At 38.7% G+C, this 18745-nt stretch overlaps 1 protein-coding gene across 2 annotated transcripts in view; it reads right to left on the reverse strand.

The window, feature by feature from the left end:
• The window catches only part of TENM1 (teneurin transmembrane protein 1), a 748343-nt gene that overhangs the window by 82420 nt on the left and 647178 nt on the right, over positions 1-18745 (reverse strand). For both annotated transcript variants that reach the window (XM_070502852.1, XM_070502851.1), the window contains one exon: positions 16982-17214. In XM_070502852.1, coding sequence (XP_070358953.1) covers positions 16982-17214 — 233 coding nt within the window. The remainder of the gene's footprint in view (positions 1-16981; positions 17215-18745) is intronic.

Here is an 18745-nt window from a genome sequence, read left to right on the forward strand (position 1 = left end):
GTGTGTGTGTAAGAGAGATTGGGGTAAGTAGATGGTTCTAGTTCAAATCGAAATTTACATCTCTTTTTTTATTTTTGTGCTGGAGTTCTTGCTCAAAAGATGCCTGCAGGCTGAGATTTAAGGGGACTCAGTACAAATAGGCTAAGATAAATGAGGTTTACCAAATGTGAGTTGAATATTTTATATCCCCCCCCCCCTTCAAAATCTTCAAACATCAAGCAATGATATCTGGGACACTACTCAGACACATTTTGAAGAAATGCCTCTGTCATTCTAAGGAAACAAACAGTCTCACAAGAACCTTATGTGAACAATTAGCCTGAGGAGGGAAAGTTCATTTATTGCCCATGGACCAGCAAAAAACTAATTGCAGTTGTTACACTCTGGGGAAAATGAGTTTCTCTCAAGGTATGTGAACAACCAAGAGGTTCTAATAAAAAAGCAAACTAAGTAGAATACCTTGGCTTGAATACTCAATAAAAGCAGGCTATGAGGAATTAAGCATGACAGTGCTTACTCTTCACAAAAGTGGGCTAACCCAAGAAGAATGAAAATTTCTGTAGGATAGTTATTTGCATGTGGTGCCCATTCAAAAACAACACAGAAGGCCCATTTAAAATTCTTCCAACATCCATACATCTTGACTAATGAAGCTAATGCTGAAAGAGAAGTTCACAAAGTCAGAAGTGGTAGACAGTCATTTGCAAAAGGTAAGGCACGGTAACGAACACTGTGTGAATACAATTTTTAAACCTTTTAAATGGAAGTTTAAGTGACACTTAGGAGAGCTCAATCAAGAGTATACGATTTCAACAACACGCGCGCACACACAAGCACACACAAATACGACAGCTGAGTAAAAAAAGAAAATTAGCCAAAGCAGTTGTCTGATGAGACAAACAACTCCTTTGACTTTTTCTCTTCCATGCTCTGATCTACAAGTTTGACAATCTGTAGGCACAAAGTTATGTTGAAAGGTATTAAAAATAACTAGGATGCCTTGTTCAAAGGGCGCTAGTGACTTCTCTAGCCTTGTCTTGACTGAGATTGGGGCTTCCAAGGCCATTTCCCCACCTATTTGCTTCTAAATTCAATCACCTAGACATGTTCATGGGAGATATGAGAGGAAGAGGAAAAGAGTCTAGGGGTAGAAGCTAGGAGATCTGGTTGTGAGACTGACTGTGACTTTCAAAAATTTATACACTCTCCTAGTCCTCTGGTTGCCTTTGTCTAATGGTGAGAATAAAAATTGAGTTGGCCATGTCAGTGGATTACTGTAAAGATCAAATAAAATAATCTAAAAAATAATCTATTCTCTCTGTGAAATCTTTCTGAAAGGTTAACACAGGTGGTGTTAATATTTATGTTTTTGATTAACTGTTAGTTTTCTGGCATCATGCCGTGGTTTATCTGTTACATAATTACCTGCTTCAGCATGGCTTGACTTAGATGGCAGGAACCCTATGTGTGATTCTGTCAGCATCTCCACCACACTGATGGTGATGGTCAGTCTGTACAGGGTCCTGTGTTACGTCTCCAGTCAAACTTGTGTATGCCCTGGCTCTGAAACACACCTTTCAGTTTCCCAACACTACCTACTTGCCTGCACTGCTCCCCGTACGTGGAATGCCCTTTCTCTCTCCTAGTATCCAAATCCTGCTCATCTTTCAAGACACTACAAGTCTAGCCGAAATAATTACAGCATACAAACTGACTCAAAGACTTGCAAATATCTTGATGGAGGTATTTCCTTGTCAATTGTATCAAATAATGTCATTCATCTTGTCTGATGGTAGACATCTGAGCCTATTAGAAAAGATGTGTAGAAATGAGGCTCTCAACAGTTATAATATGTCATTAGGTTGCGAATCTAAAGCCTGGCCTGTAACTAAGAGCATGGGATGTTTTGACTGGACTCCAGAATGCATTTTACATACTGACTTAGGGTCATTTTAACAAATCCATTTCAGGACCACCCCAACCTTCCTAGGAAGGGCTGAGTCATTCATTTCCCATTCAGTGTTGCCTCTTTCTTCTCTACTGCCTTACCTGGTCTTCCTTGGCTTATTCTTGGATCTCTTTTTCCTTTTTGAGTTCACTTAACCTAACCTATCAGGAATAGAGGTCAGAATCCAATTCCCAGTTTATCTTTACCCATGTGGGCAGCCCTTTTCCAGATTCATTTCCTTTCCTTTCCTCCATATCTTCCACCTTCTGTTCATTTTTCTCTTCCTTTTTCTCCAAATCCCAATCAGCATTCCATTCTCTGGTCCCTGGAGTGTTTATAGTTTACATCACACAACCTAATCCTGGATTACAGTCTCCCCTAATGATTCCTCTCTTATCTCCCCAACCAGATCATATTCCACTCATTGGCAGGGACCATGTCTTTTTACCCACTTATAATTCCAAATTTCCCAATGCAGACCAGATTGTTTTCTGCTTGAGAAGCTGAACGAAACAGTGGAGCTCAGTGAACATGGTTCTCTTTCTAGATTTACCAGAAGCATGGTGCGGGTCTGACAGAGTAGCTAAAACTAGTGGGAGTCTTATAAATAGTATAGTGGATCATTGACACTAGTGTCTTATTGACACCTGTTAAGTATGTTGAAAGTATTAATTCTGGACATCTCTGGACACCTGTTTGATAACTAGAAAGTCTTTGTTTTAACAAGAGAGTTACATTGCAGAGTTTGACAATAGCATTTAGCATAGTTCCTGCCATACAGGAGTGCTTTACATGTTTATAGAATAAATGACTAAAGTTTATATTAGAAACAGAAAGCTTTGAGGAATTAGAAAAAAACAAATCAATAAAAGCCAGTGAGTCTAATAAAGGAGGTAAAACAAAAGGACACTGAGGCATTTTGAAATACTGCCAGATATCATTTTTGTAACTGCAATAGTTCCTTAATTCAACTGTTCAAACATCTCTAGCATTTCTCGGAACTAGGAAGATATCAGTTTAGGGCCAATTCAGAAGGTCCTGGCTTTGGTCATTCATTGATTGACTAAATTTTTTAACATTAAAATAGATTATTGGAATAAAGGCATGCTGTTAAAACTAGACCAGATATACTTGAGAAGTAAAATAGTGCCCAGCATTAGTAAAAAAATACAAGAAGAAAGATTTTGAGGGTGCTAAGTGTGGATCTGTGATTTCTCAAAAATTTCAAGCCTAACAGGCTAAAATCAGAAGATTTAAAAGTAGCCCTTCTTAAGACCACTTTCCCCAGCACTGTCCCCAGTTTTACCACTCTGGGAAAGGTGAGAAGGCACCTTTTCAGGGACCCCCAGTCCTAAAGCAGGGCTGGGGTAGTAGCCTGCCTACAGTTCTGATTTTACTTTGTTCAAGAGAGCACACAGACAAGATTATAGAAACCAAAGTAGGTAGTCTTGGCAGGAGCCACTCTGATGGGCTTTGGCTTGGGGAGGGACAAAGCTGACCTGTCAATCTATCACTATGGCTTCAATTTCCTTGGGTTAGTGATGCCTTCCAAAATGAAGAACGATTCCTGCTCTCTAAGGGAAATTACTGCTGCAATCAGCTTTCTTTCCTGGATAAATACTGGTAAAATGGGGCACCTACCCACCTTCCTTTTCCCAAAAACCTATTACATAGTTTAACAAGCTTTTTGAAAAACCAAATGGAACAGCTAGTAAATTAAACTGGAAGAAAAATAGAGCAAATAACATTGGGGTTTCCTGGCTAGGCTTTGATATTTGGGGCTTGAAGATAACCTCACATTTAAGTTATTAAGCTTTTGATTCCTCACGGAGAAACTTTAAATGGGCCAGGACTCATTCCCATGGAAATGGAGACTATCTTTGGTCAATGATAAAGCTGACTCGTATTGAGGTTCTTTAATATTGAGCAAGCTCCCTGTCAGCCATTTGGGGAATTCCACATATGGACATGTACTAGAGGTGTTGCTGAGCTCTGTAGCTAACGGAAGAGCCTCAAATCCAATCAGCTCAGAAAATAATGGATTAATGCTGGACACTGTAGGGGGTGTTGAAGACCCCACTCCAGGGCCAAAGCTGATGCATGCTCTGATATGCTGGTAGCTGTGCCTTGGTGCTGTTGGTGCCATGGAATTGACTCCAACTCCTAGTAGCCCTGCCCAGTGTTTTTGTGCCATCCTCTCACCTTCTGGCGCTAGATCAGACAATGCTGTGCTGCTATTCATAGGGGTTTTATGGCCAATTTTGTTTGGAAGTGGGTGATCTGTGCCTTACAGGTTGTTAAATATTTTGAATATCATGTCTGTATGAGTGAAAGGTTTATTTAAAACAAACAAAGAAAAATCACTTTTTAAAGTGGAATTGTCAGGTATAAATTTGCAAGTTGCTTTCTAAACTCTACTTCTGACTTGAAATTTTACAATTATGAAATGCTTCAAATGGCAGACAACTCAGAAAATAGTATTACAGATTGCCATGCACTTACCACCCAAATTAATAGATGTTAACATTTGCTTCCTATACCTCTTAAAAAAACCCCCAAAGCCCCACGTCCTTATCCCTACTCGGTTTTCCCTTCCTTCCCCAGAGGTAACCACTGTCCTGCAGTTAGTGTCATCATTCCTATGCATGTTTTTCATACATTTTATACATATGTATATGTCCACAAATAATATAAATATTGTTTTTATGCTTCAAAAACTCATGTAGGTGACGGATGGTGGTGATGGTTGCACAACAATGTGAATGTACCTACTGCCTCAGAATTGTACACTTAAAAATAGTTAAAGTGGTAAATTTTGTGTTTTATATATTTTACCACAATAAAAAATAGGCTGATGATACCACACCATATATATTCTTTTGTAATTCTCTCTTTTATTCATGCAACCTCGTGTTTTGTAAATATTGATGTTTTTACATGTAGATCTAGTTAGTTCATTTTTACTTTTGTGTAATATTCCCTCATTTGACTGAACCCTTTTGATGGATTATTAGGTTCCTTCCATTTTTTGTACTGTAATGACATCCTAGCACATGTATACTTCTGATTTTTCATACATTTTTCTTCAGCCAAGCTCCCACCAGTACCTCTCTTTAAGTATTTCAAATACATTGTTGCATTTTTTCCTTTAGTTGGACAACATATTTTGCAAACAATTAAATTAGGGCTGTGTATATATAGTCAACAAAGTTTGACAGAGGAAAATTTAAATACAGCTAAACAATTTTGAAAACACAATGTATATTGCTAGCTTTGAAAACAATCCAGTTAATAAGTTATTAGTTTAAAAATTATTTACTTATCATTATCCTCATCATCATATCTTATTCAGTACTTTATCTGTGCCAGGTACTGGATAAACTCATATTGAGTCATTTCATCCTCTACAACCTGATAAGGAAGGTAGGTCCACTATCTTCATTTTACAGATGAGAACAGTGGCGTAGAGATGTTAGTAATAAATTTGAGCTCAGTTTTATCTGCCTGATTCCAAAGTCTTTTTTTTTTAACTACTCTAAACACTTCCTAAGTTTTCCAAATTGCACAGGGTCCAAGAGGGAAAGACTCATAGTATGATTTAAGGGTCGTTGAAAAGCCTGTCCATTTGCCTTAAGAATACCTTTACTACAGGAAGGCTTTTCTAGGAGGACACAAAGTGTTAGAGACCTTAAGGAAACACGTTGATAAATCTGACTCTATAAAGTTAGAAAACTTCTGTATGGTTAAAAAGGAGCAAAATGACAAACTTGGAAAATATTTGCAACACATATGAGAGACAAAGGGATGCATTTCTTAATTTCCAAAGCAGAAAGATCAACAGTTCAGTAGAAAAATGGGCAGAGGATATGAAGGCACGTTTACTGAAAAAGATACAAATGGTCACAACAGAGATGAAAGTACCCTCAACTACATTTATAATTAAAGAAATTCAAAACAAAGCTGCAAGCTACAAGATACCTGCTGAAGGTAAGGCAAAACAGGCACTCTTCCACACTATTGGTGACAGCATTAACGTGTTCACTCTTTTGGGAGGACAACTTGGTAATATCTACTACTGCTAAAAATGAACCCTATGTATGTTCTCAGAAAAGTGCTCCAAAATATGTGAACTAGATTGTTCAATGCAGCACTGTAGTGACAAAAGATTTTAAAAAAAACCTTCTCCATCAAGAAGCAAATGGCTTAATAAGTTATGGTATATTTTGTAGTATCATACAGCTCTTAAAAACAAAGAGGTAGATATGTACATGCTTTTATGGAAAGATCTTCAAGATATATTATTAAATGAAAGAAGCTGGGTGAAGACTAACCTATATGGTATGATCCTTTTCTTTTTTGAGGAAGATTAGCTGTGAGCTAACATCTGCTGCCAATCCCCCTCTTTTTGCTGAGGAAGACTGGCCCTGAGCTAACATCCATGCCCATCTTCCTCTACTTTATATGTGGGACGCCTACCACAGCATGGCTTGTCATGTAGTGCCATGTCCGCACCCGGGATCCGAACCAGCGAACCCTGGGCCACCAAAGCGGAATGTGCGCACTTAACCGCTGCGTCACCAGGCCGGCCCCTGACTTTTTTATGTAAGAGAAAAATACACATAAAGGTCTCAAAGGAATCACAAGAAACTGTTAACACTGATTACCTTTAAAGAGAGAGACCAGGGTGTGGGCGTTTGTGGTAAAGAAGCCTGGAATTTTCTTTCTGTACCTTTCTATAGAGTTTGAACTTTCAAACCACAGATATATATTTTATGTTTTTGTTTCATATCAACTTGGCTTATCTAGATGGTGAGATGATAGGCCATTTTAATGTTTATTCTTTAAACTTCTTTTTCTTAAAAGATAATAAATGTAATTAAAATATCTTTTACTATCAGCCTGCCAGGATTCCTTCAATGTCTTCCATTTAGGTCTCTCCCTTGACTTATGGTTTCACCCATGCAGCAGGTCTCCAGCAACACGCTCAGATGAGAGTAACCGGTTGTCAACCATCAGTACTATGACACCCCTTCTGGAGAGCTGTCATCTATGAAAGCAAAGAAACCTGAGTCCTCAGAGACTGGCTATAGCACAGAACAGTGTGTGTGTGCATGTGTTTTAAAATAACACGTTTTATGTTTTGTTGAATTATAAAAATAATACACGCTCAGAAAATTAAAGAAAATAAAATCACTCAACATTCCTTAGGCAGCAGTTAGCACTGCTAACATTTAGATAAATTTCCTCTCAAACTATTCTCTCTCTGTGTATACCCTAAATGTGCACCCTTACAGATGTAGCAGCATACAGTACAGCTTTGTTTCCTAAACTTTCCACTGAATATTATTTTGTGAGCACTTTCCTTATGCCTGCAGAGGTGTGCCAAGTTTGGGGGCTGTGGGAGTGATCTGCCTTGGGTGCAGACACTAAGGCGTGTGCATTTTCGGTAGAAATATTAAAAACAATAATAAAACTGATGAATAGTAGGTCTGTATTTACTATCACCATTCACTGGAAATTCTAAACAATGTCAGTGATAAAATATTCCTCCCACTGTCCCATCCCCCTTTAGTGTACCACTTTACTATGCCCACCCAGTTCTGATCAGGGGAGAGGGAAGAGGAAAGGCTGGATTTCTATCTGGGGAAGACAGGCTGAGGGCTGGAGGAATGGGCTCAGAGTTAGCAAGGGGAGTCACTGAGAGAGGAAATGAAGAGGAGACCTTTCAAACATCCCCTATTTTACCAGTTTTCTGCTTAAGTTCATCCAGTTTGGATAACTTTAGAGAATCTGCTTGACTTAAAAAAAAACCCAAACCAGCAGCTGTCTTTCTTATGTGCAAATAACTTAAGTCATCAGCGCCTTTGAAATGCTGGTCTAAATGCCCTGTGTGGCGCCATCTATAATCCTTGGGCTGAAGTGGCCAAAAAATGCAACCAATTGATCAGTTATAAAATAAAAATGGGTTTCCTGGCTCCATTTCCAGCTGTATTTTAGCCTGTGATGATGTTAAAATCACGGCTTTCCAAAGACATCCGGATTTGCTGCATGTTGTTTGAATTTTACACTCTATACGTGCTAATTCATCCAGTATTGCTGGAGGATCAGTGAAGTTAAAAACATCTTCTGATGACTCCTCTGTTGTGGAGTGAACATTCTAGACTCTCTGGGATGTCAACACACTGTAGACTTTAGATTCACTCAAGAATCAGCAAAGCATGCCAGATCACCAGGAAACGACTTCCTCATTTCTTAGATTTCATAGTCAGCTCCACGCATTTGGTAAACTTGAAACGACTAGGCCATCTTGTATTGATGGTGGAGCAATATGGGGCCATGATCAAAGCTTTAGCTCTAATACAGTTTCATGTTTCAGAACCTTAAAAACAAACATTTTACATTGAAAGAAATTTCCTAATTAACTTCTGAAGAATTTGTACATTAAAACATCTTACCCTGCTGGAGAAGACTGATAAAGCAAACGTACTACCTTCTGCTGCAGAGAAACTGTATTTAGAAGGAACTTGCTATTCTCATAAAACTTTTAATAGGAAGAAGTGAATCAAATTCCTTAATTACCATTTTATGGTTGGTAAAAGGGCAAATTACATGCCATCCATTTCTAAACTTCTAAATGTCTCTGGTGCTTTTAATTAAAGCTGCCATCTAGAAACTACTAAAGCAATTTTACGCAATTAGTTATTTATAGGTTACCATAATACACCACTCAAAATATGATTTAAGTGATTTGCAGTCTGTTAGTGTGTGATCGCTGTCATTTTTGTTTGGTTGGGAGGGGGTTCTTCTTTTTATCAGCCGAGGCGATTCCTAAGTGGACGGATAAGAAAGATGCGACACTGAGGAGCTGTGATAAGGAAGCAACGTTATTTTGGCTAGTGATCTTAAATAAAAAGAGGAAGAATCATAATTCCACACTCTCTGTCTTGATATGTAGGGTTCTGAGTTTCATTCTAGATAATACTGCTGAAGAGAAGGATATCATTGTTATTCCTCCATCTCTCCCCACTTTGCTGCCATTCTGCCAGATACCTAGCATTGCACTTGCCCATGCTACCTGGAGTAGCTTCCACCTTGGCTTGTCCCCCTCAGGTGATCTCATCTGTCCAAACACACCCATCCTGTGCTGCATGCCCTCAGGGCCCCCATAAAGTGTTTTAGTGAGGGATTAACGTGCTTCTCTCCCAGGCAATATCCTGCACTACAAACTGAAGTTCACATCTGAAGAAAACCCTTATGGAATGAATTTAATGGTGAAATGGTAGACTGCTAAGGGAATTATTTTGGTTAGGTGGGCCTTGGGGGGCTCCTCAAAATACAATATGTATGAGGAACCAGCACTAGAATTACTGTATCTCAAGCTTCTGAGGGAACAACTAGTTAAATCATATACAACGAATCCCACCTGAATCCCACCATACCTTGACTCTTGCTTCTTTTGCGGCACCATTCCTATCTAGAAATTATTGTATCTCAGTTTTATTTACAAGGACATGGGACTTGCCTTCTTCCAAAGTAACTTATTCCATGTTTGGATAATAAGCAGTATTATTATTAGCAAGAAAACAGTAAGCCTGATCATAAGGGCAGGTAACATTTAACGTGTACCCACTACATGCTGGGCACTGCACTTTATACACATTACCGAGCACTCCGTTACGTGGGCAATATTACTAGTATCCTAACTTCATGGATGAGGAAGCTGCAGCTCAGGGAAGTTAGGTGACTCACTCAAGGTCACACATTTTAGGAGTGGTGGATTTGGGATTTGCATCCAGTTCTGTTTGACTCCAGAACTTGGGAACTTATCTCTTATGGTGTTTGGCCTCTAAAATATTACCTCTGTGTTTGCTAGAATCTTATGCACACATGAAAATTAAAATAAATGAAGAAGATGGGGCTGGCCCCGTGGCCAAGTGGTTAAGTCCACATGCTCAGCTTTGGCAGCCCAGGGTTTCCCCGGTTTGAATCCTGGGCACGGACATGGCACCGCTCATCAGGCTGTGCTGAGGCAGTGTCCCACATGCCACAACTAGAAGGACCCACAACTAAAAATACACAACTATGTACCGGGGGGCTTTGGGGAGAAAAAGGAAAAATAAAATCTTAAAGCAAAATAAATGTAGAAGAAAAAGTCATTTAATAATGCATTTGTAGCCTTATAAAACTTGAATGAACTTAATACAAGTTTCCCTGTATTAACCATGGATGGTTCCTGGACCAATTACCAAGGCTAGATGTAAGTGACTTCCTTTTGTCTGACTTCTCCACCAACAGCTTATGGCTTTAGGATTGTGTCAGAAAAGGCAGAAAGGTTCTCAAGTTCCAGCCACTGACATAATATAAGGTCAAAATCTTTTGACCATCATAAGCAGATGCATTAGACTAACTGCAAATAACAAGTTAAGCTCTCATTCCGGTTGTATAACAGACACTAAGTCCTCTGGTGTAGCTGCTGTAAATTGAGAGACCAATAACACAGTTTAGGAAAGAAATCTCCAGAAGTGGAAACAGCACGGTATCACTGAGTAACGGAAAGCAACTATTTTGCCTAAATTTTAAGGCTTTGTCAAACATATTCATCTCAAGATGCTCTGATTCTAGAACAAGGAGGTGGGAATAAAGTTCCCACAGGAAATGCCTTGAAGCTGGGAATTTGGCCATGGGTGGCAGAATGTTGATCTTACCCAAAAAGCTTACTTCGCTAAGTGGCTCTTTCAAACCTTTCCCTTATACCTCAAGGCTTAACATTACTTCCTCATTTTTGGCAAAGTAGATCCACTTCTCTGAGAACACTGAGGTTATCAGAATGGAGTACCACCAACCTTCTAGCTCCTTCTATCTACAAACTTATCCTCATCTCTATACCTAACATTATTTTAGGATAGTCTCTCCAATCTCCCCTCCCATTCAAGGCCTATTCTGTCCCAGTTTCCTCCAGACCTGTTTTCATCACTTATTCTCTGTCTTCTGTGTGTTTGCATTTACCTACAACCATTGCCACGTCTCCTACAGAAAAAGCCTCCCCTGAGTGCCTTGTCCTCTCACTACTTATCACTCTCTCTCTCGCATCCAAGCTTCTCAGAAGAGTGATCTTCACTGTGGTATTTACTTTCTTACCTCGTATTGGCTTGTTAAATGACAGAAATCTGGCTTCCACCTCTACCACCATTCAAACCACCAATGGCAGTGTCACCAATAAACTCCTCACTGCCTAATCCACTGGCTACAAATGTGTGACATTTGATACTGTTTTCCACACCTTCTTAAAATAATCTATTCCCTTGGCTTCCTGGATACCAAGCTCTCTTTGTTCACCTCCTTTTCTTCTGAAGGCTTCCCTTCTGTCTCTTTCATTAGATCACCTTCCATCGTCTACCCTATAGATATTAGTACTCTCTATCATTTCTTTGCCCCAGTCTCACTGCGGTGCATTTACTAGCCTGTCACTAAAATAATCAATCAAAAATGCATGCATTGGATGATCAAGTCACTCTCCTGCTTCAAATCCTTTGCCCATAGGATAAAATCCGAACTTCCCATTCGTGCCCCTTCTCCTCCTATTAGCCTCAAATGTTTTTACTTTAACAGTACTTATTTATTTATAGTTTCCTAAATATACCGTTCATTTTACTTATGCTGTGCTTGCCTGCAATTTTGTTGAGCGCTGGTCCTATGCCAATCCAAATGGCTATGTCACCATAATGGTTCACACACTAAAGGAATTTAGGAAAAACCTTACTACCCCTCATTGCATGGGAGAACCAAAAGAACATTCTCATACCTGTTTGTGCACTATACTTTTCCCCCACAGACACCAGTGATATCAGCAAGATGTCACTGATTAGAGTTTTAGTATCTTTCAATTAACCCCCAATTTCGCCTTTCAGAATAGCACGTAGATGCCAAGGGGATCAGTAGAGCTTCAGGGTGCACCTCAGATAGATCTGGGGAGGGACAAAACAGATTGTTTTTGTCTAGACTTTATCATACCCAGCTTTCTTAATTGCCAATAAAGTTAAAGTGACTCCTGTATGATTAGAGTCATGAATACCCTAAAAACACTTTTGGAACCTGTCAAGATTTAAGGAGCATTTCCCTTCTTGGGAACAGCTCAGGGGCTGTTTGCACTTGTCTGATATTGCCTAAGTCCTGCTGAGTTCTGAGGTCAGTTTGCTTAAAGACACACATGATAATAGAGATATAATCCTTGGTGAGGTCCAAGAGAACCAAATTAAGTCATTGATTAATTTCATCTTGTCCAGTCACTCCTTCACCCTCTGTATCTACTTAAAAAAATAAATGTATTCAGCTTGTCACAAATTTTATTTTATATCCCCACCTAGTACCATTTCACATTCTGCTTAAGTACTTGGTCATCTATTACATGACTCATTAGTTTGAGTTCTCTGTAGAATTAAAGAAAGTTGCAGTAAAAATAATAAATGGAATCTAAGTTCCAACTACATCATCCATGCATGTTTTAAAAGCATCTTTCAAAGTCAATTCAAACTCATATACAATGCCAGGGATTAGCACACTATCAACCTCTTTGCTAAACTTTTTTTCCTTGCCCCATTACATTGAAGTATTGATGAGCAAAATGGCAAATGTTTCCCTTTATTGGGATTCAAATCAAAGTGCATAAAACTGTATCAGATAAAGACTTCTTCCCAGGCGAAGTACCCAGGGGCTATCTTATATGAAATTCTATTCAGGAACACTTCCACTTTTCCTTTAAACAAAATTTGTAGTTACCAGTTGCAGTCAAGTAATTTAATAAAGTTAAGGTTTCCTGGCTCCATCACTTAAGAAAAGTTGGTGAAGTTCCTAATTGTAGAATCTTCCAAAGAGATATGACAAGGTTTTCTGGAGATTTATTTGAATAATTATACTTACAGACTATGCAAATACTATGTAGCACACTATGGGTACACTGCCAGGTCAGAAAAATTAGAGAAATAGTTTTAACGCGAAAAGGTAACTAAAAGACATTTCTTTAGCAAATAAAAATACTTTGTTCCCATTGAATACATGTTATTAGATTGAAAAGCATTTTCCCAATATTTCCTATCTTTCCAGAGAAGCCAACAGAGACAATGGATTTGAGTTAAGGGCAGGCAGTGTGGTATGGGGGAGGCATTATGGGCTTTTTTTTTTTTTTTCCCCGCATCGTAGGTTTTAGAGTCAGGCAGACCCGCTTTGAGCTTCAGTGTTATCTGTAAACTGTATGACTCTGGGTAAATCTCTTAACCTATCTGAGTCTCTGTTTCCTCATCTATACAGTGGGGACAATACTATTTACCTTGCGAATTGCTGTGAAGATTAGATATACTGTGTGTAAAGTGTCTAACACAGTGTGTGGCACACACTGGTCACTCAGTAAGTTATAGCTATGGCTATTTTAATACATTAGAGCTTGGAGAGAGATCATCACAAGCCCTTCCTTCAGCTTAAAATCTAAGAATCTCAGGACCTAGTGTTTAAATGACTAGCCCAATGTTACAAAACTAGTCAATGGCATCATTAAGTCTATTTAATGTTCAGGGAGATGAAACCACAGTGAGGTACAGTGACTTACACAGGGTCATTCAAAGAAACACTGGCATTACATGGATTGAACAAGAAAGTCTAAGCTCCTTAATCCGGTATTTGTCACAATTTCCTGCCATTTCTCAAAAAAAAAAAAAAAACCCCACGGATTCTGACCTTTTACCTTTTGCTGCCTGTTTTTTAATCCCATTTGATAATTTATTCTGATTTAAGGACGAATGATCTCAAAAGCAAATTTTATTTCATCCTATTTTTAGAATAGATTCAGAAAATAAATTAGCTGTCTTGCAGACTAACATTTATTTGACTTACCTTGCATAATTAAGGACATGTTGGAGAACCTGCCTATAATTGCAATATGTTGCTTGTTAAAGTCTTAGAGCAAGCTCTCTTTCCTAACCTAGAAATGGTACTCCCTAGATGTACATTTCTATTTTCTACTGATCTACAGCGTTTCTTTATTAGCTTCTGGGTGGAGAGAAAAATCAAACCTCTCCTTAAAGAAATCCATTAAACGTTTGCTGTCTTCCAAGGGAGAAGGAAGAAGGAGCTGATGTGCATGGTAGTTGTAAAGCAAAAAACAAACACATTGGGCTTTCTTGAGAGATAAAGAACCTACAGGAGAACCTCAAAGACATAATTAGCAATTAGCAATACTCTCCTCTCAATTCGCACACTGTGCTTTAATGATTTCTTGCGTGATTTTTCCTTCTTCTCCCGAACTCTATGAAATTGCCCTGCAGCATTCCATATAATGAGCATCTCACTTCTGATTCACTGCCAAAGGTAAGTGCTGTCTATATTCAGCATAGAGATAGGTGCCCTAGCTAGGCATCTAAATGCTCTGACCAGCATTTTCAGAGTAACTGATGTCTGGACATAGGTTCTGCCATCTGAATGATTTTGAAGATCACTAACAGGGTCTTGAAACACTGTTAACGTGGTTGAAGGAGATGTGGTGGATACTTAGTGTGAGCCACACATTCCCCTCCTTTAAACATTCTTATTCACTCACTGCATCAGTGCAGATGTTGCCAACATCAGCTTCAGTACCTTATGTAAAAGCTGTCTGAGATGGATTAGATATTCAGCTGTCCTGAGGCCTGGGCCAGATGTTCTTAGGTCCCCTTACTGCTTTGGGATGAATAAAGTGTACCAGATTATTCTAAAGGCCACTCTTGGATAGAGAGATGGATGAATCAACCAAAGGAAAATGCACTACTAGCTATGACAGGAAGAAAAACTTAGTTTAATATTAACTTTAATAGATATATAAATTTTGGCACTCTCATTACTGATGCTTCAAGACTTCATGTAAATCCTGTTCATCAGGACTCTATTATTGCTGCTTTCCAAGCAAAAAAAAAAAGAAAAAGAAAAAGCTGCAGTGAACCAATTATTTGCTTTATTTGGAAAAGCAGAGATATTCATCCTCTATGTGGCAGGTTGAATGTGGTAGGCGAGATGAGTGGTTTTCATACTAGCAGCAACTCAGGAGGATGTCAATTTCAGGCACAATACAAGCTTGATTCCTCCTTATTTCTTATGCAGAAATCCTTATAATACCTGCAAGAATTTTAAACCTGTGGAAAAGGTGGGACCCAGCCTGCTGTATTTCCTTGAAAGATGAGCTGATTTTATGTTGTATCTTGACGGATGCATTCACTTATCAAATATTGATTGTGGACCTACTGTGTGTAAGGAATGAGAGCTGGCACATGAGAAAAAAAAATGTTTCAAAACACTTTACCATGATACTTGGGAGGCTTATGTTCCCCTAGGGTAAAATGTCTTCCCCTTTAAGCACCACTGAAATTCTTTTTAGGAATACTTGGTACAGATAAGCCTTACCTAATTGATCAGTTACACAATAAGCATGTGCCGGGGACCTCACACTGTGCAAGATATTGCTGGAGAGGTGGGGGAGATTCAAAAGAAATATTAGATGTAGTTTCTCATCTCAAGCAACTTACTTCGGTAGTAAAAAACCTCCCATTCATGAAAAAATTGGAAAGTAAAAGAAGGCAAAATATAATCAAGTGCTAATTGAGTAGTGTAGATACTGTTAAAGAAATTCAGATTTAATGGGCTGGGCTTAGCCAGAGGGGCTTTATGACAGATACAGGCCTTGAAGAAATGGAAGGCTTTAAAATCTGATTGTAGTTGGAATTTAATCCCCATATGGCAAATGTCAAATGGCTAAAGAGTAACCTCTTAATATTTGAAATAATAAGTGACCATCTAACAAATTAAACACATTGACTTCACTATATTTTTTGGCATGGAAAGATGCTCATAACACATTAAGTATGAGGAGCAGATTATAGAACTGCGTTCTAATAATTCGATCGCATTTATTAGAGAATAAAATATATGATACGCACAGAAAAAATCTAGAAAGATATACACTAAAATGTTAACAGTGGTTTTCTACATGTGGTAGGATTATGGGTGATTTTAATTAAAAACTTTTTTGTGTTCTCTCTTCTAATTTTCTGCAACAAGTGTGTATTATTAGAATAATAGTTAAAAAAAACACTGACTTCTTAAAACCCACTAAAACAAATACTTCATAAGACCTACTAAAATAAAAGCACACACACACACACACACACACACACAATATCTTGGAGAAGGAACAGAAAAGAATGATTAAATAATTATGAAAGTTGGGTGGATGATTTATGATGACAGACTTAAAAGTTGACTATCTTTCCGCTTAGTGGCCTAAGATGGGAATGTGGTCCAAGTCCATAAAATCATGAGGCCAATGGGGAGAACACAGATTTATTCACAAATCCCAGGCAACAGAACTGAGGGGTGGCACTTGGAGATTGAGAGGTAAATTTAGGAGAAGTAGAAATAAGGCCAAGCTCCCACAAAAGGCAAAAAAAAAAAAAAAAATTGGAATTTATTGTCTTAGGGGTGATATAAATTGAAAATATAAATAGCTTCAAGAATGATTTAGACAAATTAAAGGAAGAAAGGTTCATTAAAGATTGGTTGTTAAGCGAAAGCCAGAAATGTCTAGAGTCTGTGAGATAGTCAACATATTTACTTGGTAGAAGGCGGGCACAGACGTGGATCCCAGCCAGCGCAGGCCACAGTGCTAAAGCCTATGTCCTTGAGGTTCTCTGCCATGCCAGGAGTTAAGCTTGCAGTTGTTGGACTGTGGGGTTTCCCAAAGAGAGGTTGGGGTGTCAGGGAGGCGCTCAGAGGGCTCTGGGCAATAATTATCAACCAGAAAAGAAGCATTTCTTTATTTTAGTAGCAGTTATGACTATACTGATGCATATTGGCTAAAAATTAGTCCTGAGTGGACCTATCTTCTGGGATAGACTTCACAGACTATGTCTGTTAGAGGCATATTGAGCTGGATAGACTACAGTGTGGCTACAGTCTTAGGATTTTTTGAAGTCAAATGAAATCTTTAGATGCCTTAAAGGATTTCTTTTTTTTTACCTCGTGGGCTGTTCAATGAAGCTTCCGATGCTCTCCCGCCGTCTCCACAGTGACTCTGGTCAAAGGGAAGGCACTGGTCACCTGTTCCTGCCACCACCTCGAAATTCTTGGACAGATCTTTTGTTTCCACAAGAGATTTCAACTTGTAGACTTTTCGAGTATTGGTGTCTGATAGATAAAGTGATTCAGACACAGGGTCCATAGCCAGATAGTATTTGTGAGCAGGACTTGTGCTAAGGAAGAGAAAAGTAAAGTTATTCAAAGCAATTTGTTCAGTATGCACCCCCTAGAGTTTGCCTTTTGTCACAAATGGAAAATTCTCTTAAGAAATGAAGGAATTAATGTATCTTCCTCCTTATGTAGCAAGGAGATAGATACTTTGTTTTTCTAGTAATAGGGCTGGGTATAAAAAAATTCAATGTGTACGGCTACCCTGTAATGATGCTGATATTTCAATACCACTCATATGAGGGTAGAGAAAGAAGCAGAAGAGAGAAAATCCCAGGAGATTATTTCTCTCATACGTACCTTTCACACTCAGTCCTCCAGTGACTTAGTAGATGACTGCCTGGATGTCTCACAGTCACCTCCAACTCAACAAATCTAAAACAGAAGTTATTCTCTTCCTGCCTTCCCCATCCTTCAATAACCTACATCTTCTCTTTCAGGCTTCCTGCCTTACTGGGGGACACTACCATCCTCTGAGGCTCCCGCTGTAAATTGAAAGGCATGTCCAAAGACAGAGGAGTGTCGTTTAGGAAGGGCTGTGCTGGACATACATTGCCAACCTTTTTTTCTCCAAGCTTCCCTTTTTTAGCTGCCCACCACACTTCTCTAATCCATTTTTTCCTTCTTTCAGGACATTAGAGAACTGATTACATTTGATCTTTTTGTTATAATCACAATCAGCCATACCTCTGAAAGGTGACTCTAAAGTTATCTTGATTGGATTTTGGTATTCCTGAAATTCTTCAATTAGATATTTACATGGGATCTCTTGTGTTATTTTTATCTGCATACATGACAGCTCATTCATTAATTTTGATTCTTCCTAATTTCATTTTTTTTTTTTTGGTGAGGAAGATTGGCCATGAGCTAACATCTGTGCCAATCTTCCTCTATTTTTTTTTGTTTGTGGGATGCCTCCACAGCATGGCCCGATGTGTAGGTCCATGCCCGGGATCTGAACCTGTGAACTCTGGGCTGCTGAAGTAGAGTGCACAAACTCAACTATTATGCCATTGGACAAGCCTCTCATGTTTTTGATGACTGCAGTAACTTTGGTTTGGGGGATATTTTGCTTGAACCTAAGGTCCATGTACTGCTGACATAAGCCAAGCCCCAAACTTGGAAGTTTAATCCTTACTCCCTCTTTTTCTCTCCACATGCAGTTGTGCATGAAAACTATCCATTCTCTTCTTCTACCCCTCCTGCCATCACATTAGTTCTAACTCTCATCATCTCTGGCAGGAATATTTTCTATATTCCTGCTCATAAGAGGTGTTTTTGAAATCTTAAATCCATTTTTTTCACACTGCCTTCAGGTTTATTCTGATAATTTGGCTCCCAGCTTTAAAAACTCTGAAAACTTTTTAATGTTTCTTGGTGTGGTATACAAACCTTTCTTTACTTAATAAATTCTCACATGCCTTTTAAGGCTTTACTCATGTTTGAGGGAAGGCTTCCTAAATCTCCAGTCTGGGTTATTTGCACTATGCTTACCTCTGTTTTGGGAATTACATATCATATTAATTTTTTTTGGTG

This window comes from Equus asinus, chromosome X (genome assembly GCF_041296235.1).
Source record: "Equus asinus isolate D_3611 breed Donkey chromosome X, EquAss-T2T_v2, whole genome shotgun sequence".
Taxonomy (NCBI): Eukaryota; Metazoa; Chordata; class Mammalia; order Perissodactyla; family Equidae; genus Equus; species Equus asinus.